The sequence below is a fragment of the Haliotis asinina genome, chromosome 16 (assembly GCF_037392515.1).
Source record: "Haliotis asinina isolate JCU_RB_2024 chromosome 16, JCU_Hal_asi_v2, whole genome shotgun sequence".
Lineage (NCBI taxonomy): Eukaryota > Metazoa > Mollusca > Gastropoda > Lepetellida > Haliotidae > Haliotis > Haliotis asinina.
The window spans coordinates 17,374,962-17,396,566 of NC_090295.1; the positions used below are offsets into that span (position 1 = coordinate 17,374,962).

The 21,605-nt window shown below is 38.0% G+C and overlaps 1 protein-coding gene across 7 annotated transcripts in view; it reads right to left on the reverse strand.

The window, feature by feature from the left end:
* The window catches only part of LOC137268869 (agrin-like), a 403,012-nt gene that overhangs the window by 252,799 nt on the left and 128,608 nt on the right, over nucleotides 1-21,605 (reverse strand). For all 7 annotated transcript variants that reach the window (XM_067803449.1, XM_067803448.1, XM_067803452.1 and 4 more), the window contains exon 2: nucleotides 11,065-11,100. In XM_067803449.1, coding sequence (XP_067659550.1) covers nucleotides 11,065-11,100 — 36 coding nt within the window. The remainder of the gene's footprint in view (nucleotides 1-11,064; nucleotides 11,101-21,605) is intronic.

Here is a 21,605-nt window from a genome sequence, read left to right on the forward strand (position 1 = left end):
GGGACTTTGGGTGTGATGAGTTCGAGTTTGAGTTTGGTTGTTGTATAATGCTGCACACTCAATAATCCAACTATACAGACAGACAATCCAGTGATCAACAGCAGGAGCACTGATCTACACGACCTGGATATGATGACATGTCAACTAAGTCAGCAAACCTGACTACCCGATCCCATTAGTGACATGTCAAAACAAGCATGGGTTGCTGAAGATCAATTCTATCCCCGATATTCATGAATCCAATGATACATAATTTTCCATCGGTTATGGTCATCACTAACATGGTCATCACTAACACGGTCATCATTAACACGGTCATCACTAACATGGTCATCACTAACACGGTCATCACTAGCATGGTCATCACTAACATTGTCATCACTAACATCACTAACATGGTCATCACTAACATGGTCATCGCTAACATGGTCATCGCTAACACGGTCATCGCTAACACAGTCATCGCTAGCACGGTCATCACTAACATGGTCATCACTAACACGGTCATCACTAACATTACTAACATGGCCATCACTAACATGGTCATCACTACCACGTCATCGCTAACATGGTCATCACTAACATGGTCATCACCAACATGGCCACCACTAACACGATCATCACTAACACGGTCATTGCTAACACGGCCATCGCTAACACGGCAATCACTAACACGGTCATTGCTAACACGGCCATCACTAACACGGTCACCACTAACACGGTCATTACTGACATGGTCATCACTGACATGGTCATCACTAACATGGTCATCACTGACATGGTCATCACTGACACGGTCATCACTAACATGGTCATCACTGACATGGTCATCACTGACATGGTCATCACGAACATGCTATTTCTGTATCATCCATGTCAAGGCGAGAGTAAAGATTAAAAGTTTCCCTGGGTGCTGACACCTAAGCATATGCTATCAACCACTGGTTTGCTGACCCAAATTTTACAATTTGTGAAGGACTGTTACTTGAAAATTTATGACAAATGCATTGAATAATACTTGGCAAATGACAAGGAGAAACAATTTAATATACGAATGATCCTCACCTATGTATATTTTTTCTTCAGAAACAAAATGCATTTTGAAGATGAGTCTTTCTCAGATATGTCACCAGAGAATGCCTCAACCACCATCTCCATGTTTAACATGTGCTGTATTCTCATGAACTACTGTACATTCAGTCAATTTCATCTACCTTGTCTTCGGTTTGCCATCACTGAATTACAACCATACATCAAAGTAAATGTGCACTTTCGTAACAATATATTTGCACGTAAATGGACTGAATATAATGGACTCCTCACAATTATGACTTATGAGAGACCTTCACCTTTAAATGCAATCAAAAGTCATGAACTCAAGATTCTGTTCAATAAAGTATCATTTAAAAGGTCAAAAGTACCTAAAGGCCTTTCTACATATTCAATATACATGTAATTTTAGTGTGTCCTGTCAAACGTCTGCCCAGTATCAAACATCACTTGGCATCAATTAATTTCTGCTGTATCACAATCAGAATGAGAGCAATGCATTTCATATCTATCGATGTCTTGCAGCGCAATACATGGAGCCATGGCAATCAATCACATTGTATTTGGACACAATAGAGATAGGCCGAAATCCTGAACTTATCCAGACAGACCACCATCGGAAGGAAGACCATCAAACTATGATAAACGGTACTGCAAGGTCCAGGACCATTTTGTGTATTTGTGCCAGGCATCATTATATGATGAGCCCAGGGTCCATTTCATCCAACACAGTGAAGTTACTGGTGTCCATGCTGCATCTGCTGGTCTTTAACACAGACTAATGACTCTTTCTGTGAGGCCCCCTCCTTTCGTTACTCGCCCTCAGGCCCTCACATCATTCAACATTTCAAACTCTCCAGATAGGGTATAGGATGGGTTCAGGGTGTGTTTAAGGATAGGGTCAGGGTGTGTTAGGAGAAGGTCAGGGTGTTTTTAAGGAGAAGGTCAGGGTGCATTTAAGAAGGGGGTCAGGGTGTGGTTGGTAGGGGTCAGGATGCATTTAAGGAGAGGGTCAGGAAGTTTTAGGAAGGGGTCAGGGTGTGTTTAAGGAAGGGGTCAGGGTGTGTTTAAGGAAGGGGTCAGGTGTGTTTAAGGAAGGGATCAGGGTGTGTAAGGAGGAAGTTAGGGTGTGTATAAGGAGGGGGTCATGGTGTAGAGGGGGATGCTGTCCTATTTGACATTTCATTGGCATCCAGACTTTTTAAGATTTCAATTCAAAAACAAAAGCAAACTAATAGACAACATTAACAATTTCCTTCTCTAACTGCATTGAAACCAGGCCAAATACACCATCATCATTCCACTGTGGCCATGACATTATTATCACATCTGGATTGTGTCCAAAACAATTCCTTAAATTTGCATGTTAAGAAAAAAGGCAAATGATGACTGTGCTTGACATAGACCAGGTGACCAGCAGACAATTCCTCCGATGATGTTGATCCTGACTGAAGCCTTATTAATCTCTGTACAGAAATACAATATATTGCCCAGGGACATTTGGGATGCTTATTGTGCACCAGACAGCCATTTCCAATTTGAGAGAAAATTAAACCTGTGGAAATGTGGAGTTCCATTGAAATAATTTCCAGTTAGCCTTGTGAATGATGGTGACCTGTGAATAACCAAAGCTAGACTTGACAATCAGTTGGTTGATACTATCAGCGTCAAAGGTCTGTGATGACATGTAATCAGCTAAGTCTGTGACTTTTACCATCCAACCATCCAAATTGCCTCTTACAATCATTACATTATGTAAAGAAACAATTCTAAGTTTCCATTGACAAGCGGCCTTGAACTGACGAGGGCCCTGTTGCACAAACTGATCTTAGCACTATGGCCATCTTGAGCCTGTATTCAAGCATGAGAGTTACGATTCCCTTTGTTGTAAGTCAGCTTTGTGCAAAAGGAGCCCAGCACATCTGTCCAATTCAGGGCCCATGTGAACAAAAGCACTGCAATGTAACACCCTTACTCTCCCATAATCGTAACATAGTGGTAACATTAAAATCACTTTGTGCATGTGAGCCTTAATCCATATTTGGAATTGCAATTATGTTCCATTTGCATAATGGAATAATTAAAAAACCCAACTAACCCGACAGGAAGTTAGCACCTAAAATCTCAAAACCCTGGCAGCAACATTTGAGAAAAGTGTTCCTCTATGTCTACCAGCATGTAGACGGTGGCGCTGTTGAAACTGGCATATTGTTTCAAGATGCTGCCACATCCTTGTCCCAGTATCTTTGAGTGGTCTTCAAATCAAATTCAATGGAATCCTATTCCACTTGAACAGTAACACATCTTAAATGTATAAGAACTCTCTGGTAAGCGTATGAATGTAGCGTAGATTCAACAATGCAAAAGCTGAAAATTCCCAGAGTCTTCCTGCTTCTCCGCGAACAATGTCCTTCTTGGTAACATTAGTTCACATTATTCGATCAATGATAGTATTAGAATCATCACTGAAGCATCCTATTAATTGTAATATAAAAGTTGTATGTCCTCAATCCTATGTCCCTCCTTCATAACACCAACTCAAACATACCATTTAAAGAAGAATCCGGTCTACTGATGAACTGTTTTGACTACTGTACATAAATTTATGTCTATGAATGGGTGAGTTTATTTTTACGCCAGAATCAGCAATATTCCAGCTATATGGCGGCAGTCTATAAATAATTGAATCTGGACCAGAAAATGCAGTGATCAAGAGAATGAGCACAAATGGGAGCCTGACTACCAAATCCTATTAGTTGCATGGGTTACTGAAGGTCAATTTCAACCCTGCAATGGAGAAATCTTGGGAATCTGTTCACTGTATTTCCAGACTCAACAGACTTGAGTTATTTATCAAACAACTGTTTATATAAAATTTCCACATAACTGAATCAGTATTAACTGTTTCAACTGCATGTTGAGAATAATGGATGAATTCAGTTCTCTGAATAAACAGGTACAACAAAAGCCCAGACAATGGATGAATGTATTTATTACACCTGTGTATACATTCAAACATCTCTGTTCAGAGCTGGATATGAGGCACAATATTATTGTTATTACTGTTGTTTTCAGTATTATCCATCCATATTATCAATTGCTCTTCATCAACCCAGACCTGCCATACTAGGCGACTACCAACATTGAATGCACATGTTCTTCATCACTGGATTGCCTGGTCCAAACTCAGTTACTTACAGACTGCTGCCACATAGCTGGAATATTGCTAAATATGGTGCTGAACAACAAACCATCAAATTACCCCCCAAATTTCCCTTTAATAACAATCTTCCTCAATAACGTTCTTATAATCTTATGAGCTGCATAAAGATCTGATCCACATTTCAGGTTTTACCAGGTGTGCCATTAAACAAAAACATAACAAACAAAATATAATGATGACTTGGTACCACTTAAAGAAGCAGATGGCATATACGTGATCGTAATTCCACAAGAAGTTATTTTGTCTTGAACCATATACATTGTATTTGAGTCAAAAGAAGTTTATTTTACTTAACAAAGTGCACCTGCACTTAATAGACACATTGTATCTTTGAGGTTGCTGTTTTTACAAAACCATCAGCAGAAGAGAAGTACCTATAAAGCATACAGTAACCTTTCATCATCTCTTTGACAGACAACATTTATTTCATGACCAAGTGTTTTTCACAAAGTTTCAGGTTGTTTTACAAAATACCTTAGCTTGAAGGCAAACTTTATGGGCATGCATTGATCCTTTCAAAAATGATATAAAAAACTTTATGCCTTTGTACCATGAAACATAAACAAAACATTTTTATCGGCTTTAAATTTTTTCAATGACTACAAAAATGTAAATTTAAAATAATAGTTGAAATAATAGTTTAAACCAGAAAACGATAAACTATGCCCTATGATTTCAACTGTAAAAAGCCATGTCCTATTTTATCGAGGAGGGTGCAAATCAAATGTCTTATCTTTTCATTGTTGGCAACAGCTCCAAAGGCTGCTTCTTCAGTCAAGATATATATTATTTATTCATTCAAGATATATTTCGAATCAACTTAGGGGATTCAGTTTCAATTCATATGAAAAGAATAGGTTTGAAAACGAAACTGAATGCAATACTCTTTGAGAGTTTTATAAATCCTTTCATACTTACTTCAGTGTCGATGCTGTATTATTCATACCTCTTTCAAACCCATAAAGAGGCCTATTCACTATCCCAGTAATCATCCCTAAAACGAATCCAGCAATCTAATATATATAAACCAGCATTACTGGCCATATGATATTCCTTATGTTGAGCTGGGACTGGCCCATAAAAACCGATTGCTGCTCTGCAGTATAAGATAAATTCAAAGTGAGGTCAGAAAAAATTGCTACCAAAATGTCCTGACAATTGTTGAGAATGGTGTATATATGGAATCTGGGAATTCAATGCAGCGTTCGGGACAACTCTCATAAATAATATCTTTTCTTTCCTGTAGCTAAGTGGTCCTTGGTGATATTGTTGGTACGTAGCATGATTTAACACTAATGGACCACGATTGTACATCTCAAATGGCCATGGCTGTCTACAGTGCATCTCTGTCACTGAGTTAGATGCTCGAAAACTCGGAAAATAGAATTGTTGGCATTGTGTGCACTCTGCCAATGACGAGGAACTTCATGAGGAATAATCAGGCTTCTCAAAGCACCAAGCATACAAAGCAATATCAAGAGTATTGTTATGGAAGTAATCGAGGAAATTTGTCGTCTGCCACAGCAGACATTTTTCAAAATATTAGCATAGGTTTTTGGGTTGGTAAGTTCTGAAACAAGTCCTACTCCACAGATTGTTTCTGGGATTTCCCAGAATACTCTGGCATATTTATATAACGTAATATTTGACAGACAGCATCTTCATCTCATCTTCATCATTTCTTGTCAGCATCTTCAAAGGGGATTTTATCAGAGCCAGACACGAACAGGAAGTTAATTGGCCATATCGTTTGCAAACCAACTGTGTCTTCTCAGCAATGAATGCCATGGATCTCAACACACTGGACAGTTGAATTAGGACTTGCTATTCAATTTCTAGCATCTTTCGAAAAAATACATTAAATTTCCCGGTCCCAGTTTCAGGTTTCGGAATATTCCATCTTTGTCATAAATAAACTGTCCTCTGAATATTGTGGAAAGGATCACTATCATGTCATGATGTTTTTCTTGCAAACTGAAATATTTTAGATAAGAGAAACTACATAATCTATTTCAAGAAATCAAAATAGCAGAAAGTTTGAAAAAAATGAATAGATCACATATTTTCAGATGTATAGAATTATTATCAGTGATTATTTCTCTGTCTTAAAAGGACTGACTCACAAATATTAATAATATATGTTGTGTGGGAGATGCTCTGTTCCAGTGAGGGTAAATAATTTCAAATGGCTATTGCAGCAATTTGATTCTAAGAGAGATTTGTTTCTTCCATTTTACCCATTTTTTTAATCCAACCAAGTTATTGGTAGGGCAGGCAAATCTTCTAATCACATCACTAGTCCATAAGGTCTTTCAGCTGCTTTATTTTCCCCTCCTTTCTGCTAGCCCTTTCTGCAATGCTAAAGCCCTGTAAGAAGCAAGTCTTGCAATCCTCAGGTTCAGTATTAACTTGCTCACTTTGGTCCCTAGGCTCCTTCTCAAGTGGACCCATGAAGATCCAAGTTAGACCAGGTCTTCAGTAACCCAAGTTTCCATAAAAGGCAACTATACTTGTCATAAGAGGCGACTAATGGGATTGAGTGTTTAGTTCACAATTGCACAGATCTATGCTCATGCTGTTGACCACTGGATTGTCACTGGCATATAGATGGAATACTGCTGAGTGCAGCATAAAACTACTCACTCACTTTTTCAAAAATGAAATGGAATTATATGTCAAAATTGTTCATATTCAGAATTAGTCCTCTACTTTGACACCTTTTTCCTGAAGGTATTTCAGACAAGGGAACCTATCACTTTTTGTCCTGTGTCATATTAGAATACAACAAAATCCAAAATCCAAAATCCAACTTACAATATCAGACTGTGAAAAAAGAGGGGCTCACACCAATGATTGATATCATAAGCAACTCCAGTTGCCTTGTTTGTCATTTATCGGTTGATGGGGGTGATTCTATCCTCAGAATACCCGATTCATCAAAAAAACATTTGAGGTGTCAACTGGTGGTTGACAAGATGAACAACTATTGACCATTAGGGTGTGATCGGAGGTTAGTTACGCGTCGTAGCCAGCCAGTCTACAGAACAGAGTACATATAGGTTAGATTCAGACTCTCAACCATGCCCATAATACAGTTACACAAATGATTAAAAAACTGCGGTTGGTTGTACAAGCGGAAGGTTTGCATTGCAGACTTCAAACATTTTAGTTAACTAAACTGCCTGATTTTTAAACAAAAAAATATCATGACTGGAAAGTAATTCAACTGAATTTTCGTTTAGATGGATACTCATAATAATATAGCGGTATATACTTATCACTTAGATGAGTGTATAATAAGGAAATTAACAAGGTGTGGTATTTGTCTTCAAGGCAATCCCCCACAAAATGGGCGCCTTGCATTGATTATCATATTCAGAATGGACCACTTGTATGATGCAGCATTTAACTTTTAATATAGGTCAGGTTTACAATGTTGACACATTTGTTCCATAATTCATTCTAAAATAAACTGACTGTTCCCTCAAAGGTATGATTTTAAATTTTCCTGAAGATACTTTATTCTACAAACTAGTATCTGTCCATTTAAAGGTCAGATGTGATAGTGACTTTTAAAAATATAAAATGCTACATATTTTTATGCTATAAAAAATAGATCATCAGTCACAGTAAGAACATACCAGTCGTCTTTAATTAAAAAAAAATTCGAAAAATGCAAAGAATAGATAATGATTGTTTTGATCCTAAAATTGATAAAGATGGCACTTCTTGTTACCCTGCCTGGTGATCCTTGTCCAGAGTGAGTGAGGTTTTTATACAACAATTAATAATATTCCACCAATATCAGAGCTGGAGACACCAGACATGGGCTTCACACATTTACCCATGTAGGAAAATGAACAAGGGTCTTTGGCATGACAAGTCAATGCTTTAGCCACTTGGATACCCCACTGTCAGAGGAGACCCATGAAGGTCCGGGACAAAATAGCCCTTCAGCAACCCATGCTTGTAAGAGGAGACTAAAGGGATCAGGTGGTCAGGTTCGCTGACTTGGTTGACACATGTCATCGGTTCCCAGTTGCACAGACCGATGCTCATGTTGATGATCACTGGATTGTCTGGTCCAGACACGATTATTTACAGACAGCTGCCATATAGATGGAATACGGCTGAGTAAAACTAAACTCACTCACTGTCCAGTGAATAAAACAAAGACTGGTCAAGAACTCACACACAAACAAGCTGGTGTATAAGAACACTAATCTTCTTTGACTGAATTTCATCTAACCTCAATAGATTCCAATGAACTATCAGCATGAGACAAGTTAAAACAAATGGAACAGAAAAAATAATGAGGTAATAAACAAACTTATGGTACCTGATTTACCTCAACTGGTAAACTAAGAATCCATGGCAGGCTACAAAACTTTTTATTTATTTTAAGTTGCAAATCATTTTCAAATTCTAATTTCAATGCCATTATGTGAAACTGGTTTTCTCTTTATTGCTGTGTTATCAGCAAACACATGGCACCTTTGCTAGGCTAAACCACAATTTATTATCAGAATAACCTAAAACTGCACAGTGTCTCATTTTGGACTGTTTAAACATTTCCTGTAGTATTAACTTTTGTTGTCTGTTGATTCCATATTAACAATGAGAGGTGGTGTGTTAGGCTGATGGTTAAAGCATTCATTTGTTATACTGAAGACCTGGGTTTGAATCTCCACATCTGGTGTCCTCTGCCATGATATTGCTGTAATATTGCCAAAGGCAGATCAAACTTTAACTCACTCAGTTGTCTCCAAAGAAACTTTTATAGTCTTCAAAAAGCAACAGATATGCATTCAAAATATTTTCCAAACTTCATTACCACTGAGCAATCTTTACAACAGAACAAATATCAAACAAATAGAGTCTAATACATGGGAATAAGAAAACAAAAGTACCTCTTTCAGTAATGTCCAAGTTAGATGGCTTTGAGGTCAAAAACATTAGACTTGAAGATACAGTATTGAACAATAAATTAGAGACCCATACCTTGCTGGAGTCATTAAGACACCTCAATGACATACATCAATGACACCACTCCCAAAATATCTGACCAAGGATGCAGTTTTGCTCCAAATTTATACACTGCCAACACTGAAAGTGCATGGCTGGTTCATGAACATATTGCTATTGCGACCAGTGTTTTAAGTGGTTCGGATGTAGTTTTGGAGATCTATAGGTGGTCAATTGAGCTAAGAATTGCAATTACGGGATTGACTCGTACTGATGAACTCTTAAGTTAAAATCAATTGTATTTTATCACCAGCGAACTGGTCTTCTCACATAACACACTCGTACATTCATGTTAACTTCCTGCTGGTGTGTGGACTCTAGGCAGTTGAAGGTCACCTTTCCTTCTGTCTGCGTTAAGGTTTATAGTTCCTCATTACTTACTGGCTTCATGTGGAATGGAGGCCATAGATGCAATTTTCTCTGCTTTCATTCACTTACATACTCCTCAATGTCTCATAAAAACATGGTATAATCATTAAATATGTAATTACATATGTAATGCAGCCATATTTTTCCATCCTTCTGCCCGAAGTTTCTCTGTCATGTCCTGCATGATTGACTTCTAACATTTCTTTATCATCCATTTCAGTCTTGAAAATTGTAATATCCAATAATATGTATAATGAAAGGGCTACTAGTAGTGAGAAAGTGTCATAACACACGAAATACTAATTTCATATACATATTTAGTTCCAGTTTATATCTGTTATATAGTTCTTTGTTCAGATACTCAACTGTCAGGACATAACTAATGTTATTCCACACCTCAATGTTTGAGGGGGTACTCTCTAGTAGGCAGTGTCAGGATTTTCAAAATCTCAAGTCCAGGTAACGAAAAGTCATGTAGAACTGAAATGATTTGCTGTACTTTCGTTCTGATTTCAGAAAAGATGTCTTTTCATGAAAATGAGAATACTTGAATGTATGTGAAATAGAGATTACTAGACAAGTGTCGGTCAGGTACCATTTATCTTTGGCGGATAGACAAATTTTGACATATTGATAATTACCTATAGCCTTCATGGACATTTGGGATGATCACCTTTAGACAAAATGGACATTTGTGCTGATCACCTATACACAAAATAGACATTTGTGATAATCACATATAGACCCATGGACATTTGTGCTGATCACCTATAGACAAAATGGACATTTGTGCTATCACCTATAGACAAAATGGACATTTGTGATAATCACATATAGACCCCATGGACATTTGTGCTGATCACCTATAGACAAAATGGACATTTGTGCTGATTACCTATACACAAAATGGACATTTGTGATGATCACATATAGATGTCATGGACATTTGTGATGATCACCCATAGACAAAATGGACATTTGTGATGATCACCTATAGACTAAATGGACATTTGTGCTGATCATGTACAGATTCCATGGATGTTTGTGCTGATCACCTATAGACCAGATGGACATTTGTTCTGATCACATACAGTCAAATTTCATTTATCTGGCATTGTTCGTTGCACAACAAACTGTCGGATTAACGAGGATGTCAGACTAAATAAGTTTAATTTATTCAATCTGTTACCAACAAAAGCGTTGGATAAAGCCTGTTGTCAGAAAAACGGAGGTGGGATTAATGAGACTTGAGTGTATTAATTCTATTCTTGATCCTCAACATCAGATTCAGTAGATATCCTTGGCTACCATTTACCAAACTGTAAACGTCGTACCTGTTACTGACATGGCCAAAGCTGAACACAATTTGATAACAAATGTTTCATTTGTCTACTCACATTTCTTAGGGAGATCTGGCTTCTTGTAAGGTATATCTGGAAAATAAAATAAAGATATTAGCACTTTATTACCAATCAACAAAACGAATCAACTCTTTGTGTTTGTAACCAAATTAATCGTCACAGTTCAATGATGCTTATGTTCATGGGATCAACTTACACTTTCACCATGATGTCAAGACCAGTCCTGATCAATCCTGGTCAAATCCAGGACATTTGTGGTCAGGATGGCCAGCTTATTCGGACATTCTCATTGATGACCACGAATTCCATCCATGATGGTGGAAATGCACTAATCGATTCCAATATGACTTATTATTCCAAGTCTGAAATACACTCTCACCATTGCTCTTATATATTTCTTTCTCAGAGGTTTAGTCAATCTCTTGGGGCATATCCATTCTCTAAGTCTGCCAACATTCCATGACTAAATGTAAGCAATATGAACCACCTTAGTTTTGACACAACACAATGTCATATCAACAATACCAACTGCTTGCGAGGAAGAGGAATTTTTTATATTAACCAGTCATTTAGTCATAAAAATTCTTAACCTGTTCACATGTGAATGCAGATTCACAACTGTGCACAGTGTCCATGGTAATTCCCAAACTGTGAGCAGCTTCCACTTGACCATGACCACCAGACTTCATGGCCAGTGCTGGGTATGACAATTACATACTCTGTCAACTAGAATTCATGGTTTTGATCATGACTACTCCTTGTCAACCATATTTGATGGATATTTATTGACATTACAATTAGGTTCCATCATTACCAGATGCTACGAGCAGTCTTGACTCCTTTCATGGATGTTCCTGGACATTACAACTAGATTCTATGACTACATTTGGACAACCAATTAGATTTCATGTGCATTCTTGGCAACCATCACAACTTCAATGGACAATGTTTTACATGACTAAAAGATACACGACTACTACTGATCCTTCAGACCACATGACATGGACAATTTCAGTGAGGACCACCACTTTTTATGGACATTCATAGACATGACTTACAAATCTATCCACGTCCATGTTTATGACCACCATATATCACCGAGAATTCTGTACAGGCTGAAAGTTCTGCAGACATTACAACTCCTGGTTTCAATTGCAAGTCATTTTTATTTATGGCACATGCGTGTTCAACTGTGATCGGTTTACCCCAACTAATGCCTCATTTCTGTCTTCTTACTTGTAACAAGCTCCCATTTGAAATTAACACTTCTGCCTAGCATTCACATCTGTCCAGACACAGTATCCTTTCATTCTAGCTTTGATGCTGCTACACTATGGGGGAGTCTATGAGCATCATTGGAAGCATTGATAATGCCCCAGAAATGAGAAATGGAACAAATCAGAAAAGCACTGAAATATAGACAATATTTATGCTCACCAGAAACTTCTGTGTGGGGTTAAAAAGTGGATATAAAACGTAAAACAAACTAAAGTGCAAAATACATGAATCCAGTGTTTTTGAACGTATACATGTACAACATACAAAAATGTTCTTTTCTCTTTTTCATAATTTCCAGCCAGAAAATCATGAATACAAAAAGTTGGGCATTACAAGACAGAAAAAAAACTATGCATACACGTAAAGGCACAATGTCTCACATTTTCCGCAACATTTGACTCATATTTTACATGTGATTCTTCAAAGGCATTCAGAAGTTGGCGTAGTAATACAGGACAAATTTTATGGATAGCAACTTCTTGAGTTTATTTTCACAACGTGAGACTTGTCTGAATTAACAGTTAACAGTTAAGCCTTACTGTTCAGTTCAGCTCAGCCTGATGAGGGGGCTAGGATAAGCCCCGAAACATTGTGAAAATAAACTCAAGAAGTTGCTATCCATAAAATTTGTCCTGAATCATATTTTTTATATTGGGGGCATAAGTAGTGGTTTGCTACTGAGGCAATAAAAGACTTACGATCCCCTGAAACTGATAACTGAAACTTTGATACATATCTTCAAAACAGATAACACTTGCCACATATGGCATGTAACCAATTGCTCTGTACACAAAAAAATCTGTACATGGCACTCGGTGTTGTCAGTGTTTGCTGAACTAGTTTAAATTAGAAGTTGTGAATAGGATCTTCGTGAAGAGCACTCTAAGAAACATAATTCTACAAGGTCCATGTGAAATAATGCTTTGCTGGAAGTGGGCAGAAGAGTCAATTCAATTGATTTAAACTTTTTAATTTAATACTGTAATCAAAACATGTAATTTTGAGGGAATAAATTATAAGGTAACTTCCCTGAAGATTGAAAGTTCCTGTTTTCTTGAGAGAAATGTATCTGGTAACTTTAGAGACGCGTAGTGTGACATTGTGCCTTTAAACTCAGGAAGTTAAAGCTATTTTCGAGTGCTATAGATATGAGAAAAACATTAAACCACATGGTTACATGGTTACAATGGATGTCAAGGTCAAGAGAACTGTGTAATAATAATAATATCTGCATTTATATTGAGAGAAACATTTATATTGGGAGAAACATTTATATTTGGAGAAACACCACTCATGAGGTGAATGCTGATAGTGCTAATAGTCAAGGCAGGCATATTATTACCCTGGAAAACCCAAGATGCCTGGCGCTAGAAGGTTATAGTCACTTAGACTTATCTTACCATAACCATTTTCAAGACAAATATTTTCACTACACAAGTTAATTTTTGTATGAAGTATAAACTTCCGTGGAAAACGTGGCTCCTCAAAAAGATCTGCATATTGAGGCATTATTAACGCCAACCATTCTTGTGAAACACTGTTTTGTTGAACATAGGCTAGTTTTATTATCATCTTGATAATACAGTTTATTTTTTCTGCATCATGAATACCTTGACTCATTCACAATCATAGTTTTTGTTTGGGAATGACTTTACTGTTACCATCTCTGTCTCACAAACATTTTACATAAATGATCTAACTCTTTGGCTTTTTTTTTTAGCAGGTATGTAATTATTAATCAGCAATTCATGATTGTTTTCAGTATTTCCATTAAAGGAGAGCTAAATTCATGAATGGGTTCTGAGTATTTGTCATTGCAGAGAGCAGATATAACATTTGACTTTCACAGATGGTGTTTTACAAACTTCCTGTTTGTTTCCACTCAGTGTTGAAAACATTCAAATTCAATATCCATATCATTGTTTATTGGAACCTTGATATGTGAATATATTCAAATTACCAATTATAAACAATACTGTGACAGTCAAACATCATATTTGATTTCTATTTGAATGCTGACAACCCAGCTGCATAACTGGGCTGATTATGGGATCAATATTCATTCAGCAGATCCTGACTACCTAAGGGATGCAACTCTAGTTGACCAATCTACACTGCTGAAAAGCATCATAATCATTGTGAATGAGCATGGTTTTACTTCACTCTCAGCATTATTACAGCAATATCAAGGGAGCAGGATACCAGCAATGTTTCAGTGATAATGTCAAAGGTAACACCTTTGCCCAAAATGTTCTCTGTAATAGCCTCATGATTCAGCTACAAAATGGTTGACAAAATTGAATAAATCATCAGTATTAGACATTACTCCCAAGACAAAAATAAATTTGACATTTAAAACTGAAATTTATTGCAAAATATTTAAAAATTTTATTTAAAAATTGATACATGTACAAAGGTTTTGAAATTCTGGTTGAAATGGTCTGAAATATTGTGGGTGGTATGTAAAGAGGTATTTTGAATTGATAATAACAATATTTCAAAGAGAAAAAAATGTCATTTTCTGTTCATCTATCACAACAAGCATGGGAGGTCTTCAAGGGTGAAAGACAACTGTGACATTCTACTCAACATCCAAAACCACATCCTTTGATCAACAGCATGAGCATCAATATATGCAACTAGGATACAACTCCATCTGTCAACCAAGTCAGTAACTCTGACCATCCAGATATAGTTTTGTCATGTCTGTCATTATAAGTATGTTTGTTATATACTAGTACAGTTTACTGTACTGTGCTATCGCGACACCCAATCTACAAACTCACTACGGTGGACCAATGAGATCCATTCATTCACCTTGTACCCCAAGGAAAGGTTGCTGTGAACTCAACCTTTCCGAACCAGTAAGACATGTCATTTGTAAAAAAACATGATGCATTAAAAACTATCAGTCATATCTGATTTAATCTTCTCACATGGGGAATCATTCAATGTATTCAGAAGGTACAATTAACTTTTGGTGTTGTGTATATAAGAAATGCACAAATGCATGGAAACATACCATAATGCTTTAAGCCACTCATAAAACATTGCTGTACCCTTGGGGCAAGCTGAACTGTGGGTCAGGCATCAAATTCCTGTTCAGCATTAGCGCAGATTACACAACTAATGACAGACGGTGTGTCGTGACTGATTGTGTTTGAACAGGTATCCCATGATGCAATGGGGTAATTCTACAAACATGTTCGCAGCTTAATGGTTGAATCATGAAGAGAGGAGTTATGTAACAGTATTGTTGGAGATGATGTGTCACAGTTTTAAAATATGTTCACTCAGGACTGTACTTGTCAGGAACAACACTGAGTGATAATGGGCTAATGGAGCAGAAATGCATCCTGTGACCTGTTATTTCAGCACCTAGCATATTTATCACCTTCATTCCAGCCCAGTAATTTGAACCATTTTCAACTAGAACCACCCTCCAAATTCCCATCCTCCAGGGACTCACTTCCTCTCTCATCCAGAACCATCCTCCAAATTCCCACTGCCATCATCTGAGTGCCTACTTCCATCCTCATCCAGAACCATCCTCCAAATTCCCACTGTCATCACCTGAGGGCTCACTTCCTCTCTCAACCAGAACCATCCTCCAAATTCCCACTGCCATCATCTGAGGGCTCACTTCCTCACTCAACCAGAACCATCCTCCAGATTTCCACTGCCATCATCTGAGGGCTCACTTCCTCTTTCAACCAGAACCATCCTCCAGATTTCCACTGCCATCATCTGAGGGCTCACTTCCTCTCTCAACCAGAACCATCCTCCAAATTCCCACTGCCATCATCTGAGGGCTCACTTCCTCTTTCAACCAGAACCATCCTCCAAATTCCCACTGTCATCACCTGAGGGCTCAGTTATTCTCTCAAACAGAACCATCCTCCAAATTCCCACTGCCATCATCTGAGGGCTCACTTCCTCTTTCAACCAGAACCATCCTCCAAATTCCCACTGCCATCACCTGAGGGCTCACTTCCTCTCTCAACCAGAACCATCCTCCAAATTCCCACTGCCATCATCTGAGGGCTCACTTCCTCTTTCAACCAGAACCATCCTCCAAATTCCCACTGCCATCATCTGAGGGCTCACTTCCTCTTTCAACCAGAACCATCCTCCAAATTCCCACTGCCATCGTCTGAGGGCTCACTTCCTCTCTCAACCAGAACCATCCTCCAAATTCCCACTGCCATCATCTGAGTGCCTATTTCCATCCTCATCCAGAACCATCATTCAAATTTCCACTACCATCATCTGAGGGCTCACTTCCTCTCTCAACCAGAACCATCCTCTAAATTACCACTTCCATCATCCAAGTGACTACTTCCATTCTCAACTACAGCCATCCTCCTAAAAATCCCACTATCAGCATTTAATTTCACAGCACAATGTGACAAGGCAATCTGTACTACATGGGTTAACACATCATCTCACATGCCGTTTACAAATGCAAACTAACCTATTTCAAAACCTTTTTTCCTCAACACTGTTTACTAATGTAAGAATTCCTAATGCGGCAGAATTCACTTGCAGACTCAATGCCTCAACGAAGACTGAAATACAAGAGAAAGCTGAACATGTATCCTGCCATGGTGGCTTGGAATCACAGAACAACTCAAATCCCAGGTTTAAACACTCACTCTCCTAATCAGCTCCTTATTCAATGAAACAGTTCTCATTCAAACATCTGCCATCATCTTTACATACGGCAGCCATAATGCATCATCACTGTATATAATGCATAAAACAACATGCAATCACTCACTCTGATACTCTCTCTATTAAATTTATCCTTTTTTATCTTCCATCACCCAGTTCTCACTTAGGCTTAAGAAATGTACCACAGTTGCCTTTTTGTATACAGAAATTCTCAAACATACTTTATTCCTGCCTTTCAACCCGCGGAAAAATTCAACATGTCAGTGTGTGTTTGTTACAAATAACAATATACTTTCCTTCGGCTCTCAGTTGTAAAGTATTAGCTCCATATTCAATTGTGCTAGAATACAAGGCAAATGAAATGAATTTTGATGCCCAGGAAGTCAGGCGATCTGGAACAACACCAGTTTCTGTCTTGGCTTGAGAAAAGTGGACTTGTCTGCCATTTAGGGTACCAGGTGCATTTCTATAGATTTACTTTGGCTAGGGTACATTTCTGTATACAGAAAAGTATCTGGGGTACATTTCCATAGTACCTGTGCTGACAATGACCCCTTCAACCTCACTAAAACACATGACCTCATGTTCTATTTACACAGAAGGCACCAAGACTCACATTGTCCTGACACAGTTATTCACATCTACAGACACACCAAACATTTGCATTGTAAATCTTGAATCTCAAAGAACTCATCTTGACTGTCAAAGCAAATCTTTTCTCAAATACTGAGTAAGTGAGTGAGTAATTATTGTGTAAACACTCATCAGGAATCTTGAACCTATTTCAAGCCATACAAATATTAGTAGTACACCTGGTACAGCAAAGCAATCATATTAAACAAACATTCGACAGATACTTTCCACCAACCCAAAATATCTCCCCTCTAATTCAAGCAATCATTCCTGCCACCCCCAGACACTATAATTCTCCTTTAAACAAAAAAGTTAATGTCACCGTTTATCGATCAACTTTAATAAACATGTTTTCGGGGAAAAACTTAAATAAATTGATATGAAGATGAATAAAATCAATTCCAGGCTTTGAAAAAAGCTGACATGGAAACAAATTGTTCAACAAGTGTAAATGAAGGATTGGGCAGGGATGGTTTGGACAAAACTATTTCCATACGGAAATGAAGAACCTGTCACAACAAAGACCAAAATGGGAGCACTTCCTTCTAAATTGATTTTAACAGCTGAGAAAATCTGGGGCCAAAGTAGGTCAATAATTTGGTGCTGTATCTGTTTCTTGCATTCTGCCATAATGAAACATGATGAGAACCCAGCTTCATGCTGAGCATCTCACAACTTTTGTAATGAGGTCAGCAGAGGGTGCATGTAAAAGTGAGAATACTTTAAAGATATTTTCTCCATAACATTATGGCCTGAAATCTCACTGAAATGAGCACCTAATTTGTGTGAATGTTTACTGAAAAATTACGAAGTAAATTATAGTTTCGAAATTTTTAAGTTTATTTTTTAACCTAAACTGGTGATAATTGAATGAGGTTGAATACATGACAATTACAACAAGTAATTGGCGGATTGGGGTTTGAAATCCCTGAACCTATCTCCTAAATTGCTTGCTTGCTTGCCCTTTGCTATGTCATGCCAAAAGTCTTATTAATAACCATCTTTGACACAATCTTGAAGACCCAGGTTTTAATTCCCCACATGGGTACAATGTGTGAAGTCCCTTTTCAGTGTCGTGATATTGCTGGAATATTACTAAAATCAGCCAGAACCATCTTTCTGCCTAAGACTCCACAAACAATTGGAGAAAGTGATATATCAGTGTAGTGAATATTTGACACATGACCAATTTCTGGGCATGAGTGGCACAGTTTTCCCGAGATGAAGAAGACCCTTCCAGAAATGATCAGGTCAGTTTCAAAACAAGATCTTGTGAAGTCACGTTAAGGTTTCTCACTGATTGCAGATTTAAATTATTACCATATTTATGGGTTTGATAAAGTGACCTGCATTGCTCCTGGGTTCACTTGCACAAAGTGATCTTAGCCATAAGACTGCCTTAAGTCCATGATAGGGTATGGAAGTTACGATCAACATATCACTATGATCATTTTGTGCAAGTAAGCCCTGATTATTCTCCTCTAGTACGACATAATGGTAATGCTGTTCCAAGAGACAATAAAACAAACTTAGACACTCGCTGATGACAAAAGCATCATGATGACATAACACATTTGTTAGTGGCACTGATTTGGAGGAATTTAGTAGCCATTATGAATGAATGAATAAACTGAGGTGTAGGCTGCATGAACATTGCAGCTATGCACACTTCATAGCCATTCTGAACGTGCAATTTGACAAGTGAGTGAGTTAGTTCAGTTTTACGATGCACTCAGGAGTATTCCAGCTATATGACAGCTGTCTGTAAATAATCACGTCTGAACCAGGCAATCCAGTGATCGACATCATGAGCATTGTTTTACTTAACTGGGATACAATGCCTGATCACCCAATCCTATTAGTCGCTTCTTATGAATCTTCATGGGTCAGTATAACAGGTAATGATGCAACTATGGTTTATCATCCCAGAGTACAGAGAAAATATTTGTCAACCATATCACGGTTTCAGGCAGAGAAATGACATGAATCTGTTTCCTGGATCTAAATTTGATGTCATTCATTAATTCTACTTCTGGAAGAGACAGATTCAAATGATTTCTCCATTACATATTCATATTTATGTCAACTTATGCTGTGAAATAAAATCCCCTCAAATTATCTCAATCTGTTGCAGCAGACGGACAACTCACAACCGTAATCCCTCATGTGGGCAAAACCCTGAATCATTGGATTGTGCATGTGGACAGCTGAGTTATTCAGCTAGCAACCCAGTATTCCCTCAGAGTAATGTTGATATAAAGTAAATACACTCATGTCGACATGATCCTGCAGGAACTGACACATAAAACAACTGCAGAATGGAAGATCCATGCAAAATGGAAGGTTTGAGAATGATGAAGGTTCACAATTTGAGGGAGGTGAATCAAATTGTTGCTTTTCGGAACTGTCTAATATGGGCAGAACTCCTAACTGGTTGATGGAGTGGAAACACCAAGAGTAGTCATCACAGACATGGGATTCAAACACAGGAAAAACAAGTACCTGGATCCCACACCAGAAAGCAATCTTGATGACATGATGATGGAGATGATGATGATGATGATGATGATGATGATGATGATGATGATGACGACAACGATGGTCAAATGTAAATAATTGAGTCAGGACCACACAATGCAGTGATCAACAGCATGAGCATCAATAAGCATAAGTGGGAACCAATGACATGTGCCAACCAAGTCAGCGATCACCTGATCCCGTTAGTCGAATTTTTATGGCAATCAGGGGTTGCTGAAGGCTTATTCCATCCCAGACCTTCAGTGGTCTGATGATGATGAAAATGACAAGACTTATAGAGTTCATTATGGACAGGAGCTTCAAACCCATGAAAACTTAAAAGCTTGGTCTCATTCCAGAGAGTAATCTTGGACCAACAATTTGTAAAGGTATGAAAGGTACAATCTCCACGAACATAAGAGTTACAAATTACTATTTCCACTGAAAACATTTGTTTGAGAACTTAGAACGAGATGATCTCGTGTGTTTTCTGATGATAAGATGTGTTTGCTGTATAACACCAGAATCAAACTTCATGACAGCAGTCAATAAATAATTGATGCCAGATTATCCGGGGTTTATGTCATGAGAATCAAACCCCAGCAATTACTTTTGGAGATAATGACTTGTGGCATCAAGTCACCTCAATGGGTTGATGACGACTCATTCTAAGCTGTATAGGAATAAAAAACTGTAGCTAACATCGCCAAACCCAGCAAGATGAGTTGCTCTTTTCCATATATTATCATTCAGAAATATTGCAATCATCCCAAAAAGCTTCTTAATAGGCTTTTCTGGAATATGTCTATAACATTATCAGGGTTATAGTCCACAATGGATGTGTAGTGCTGCTACATATGTACGTGTATGGTGAACTAAGGTTACAGCAGATCAGAACTTTGCGAATGTGTAGATTGGGAGAGAGTGAGTCAATTTAGTTCTATGATGCTTCTTAGTAATATTCCAGCAAGAGTCACCAAACATGGGCTTCATAATATTCCAGCAATACCATGGCAGGAGTCACCAAACATGGGCTTCATAATATTCCAGCAATACCATGGCAGGAGTCACCAAACATGGGCTTCATAATATTCCAGCAATACCATGGCAGGAGTCACCAAACATGGGCTTCATAATATTCCAGCAATACCATGTCAGGAGTCACCAAACATGGGCTTCATAATATTCCAGCAATACCATGGCAGGAGTCACCAAACATGGGCTTCATAATATTCCAGCAATACCATGGCAGGAGTCACCAAACATGGGCTTCATAATATTCCAGCAATACCATGGCAGGAGTCACCAAACATGGGCTTCATAATATTCCAGCAATACCATGGCAGGAGTCACCAAACATGGGCTTCATAATATTCCAGCAATACCATGGCAGGAGTCACCAAACATGGGCTTCATAATATTCCAGCAATACCATGTCAGGAGTCACCAAACATGGGCTTCATAATATTCCAGCA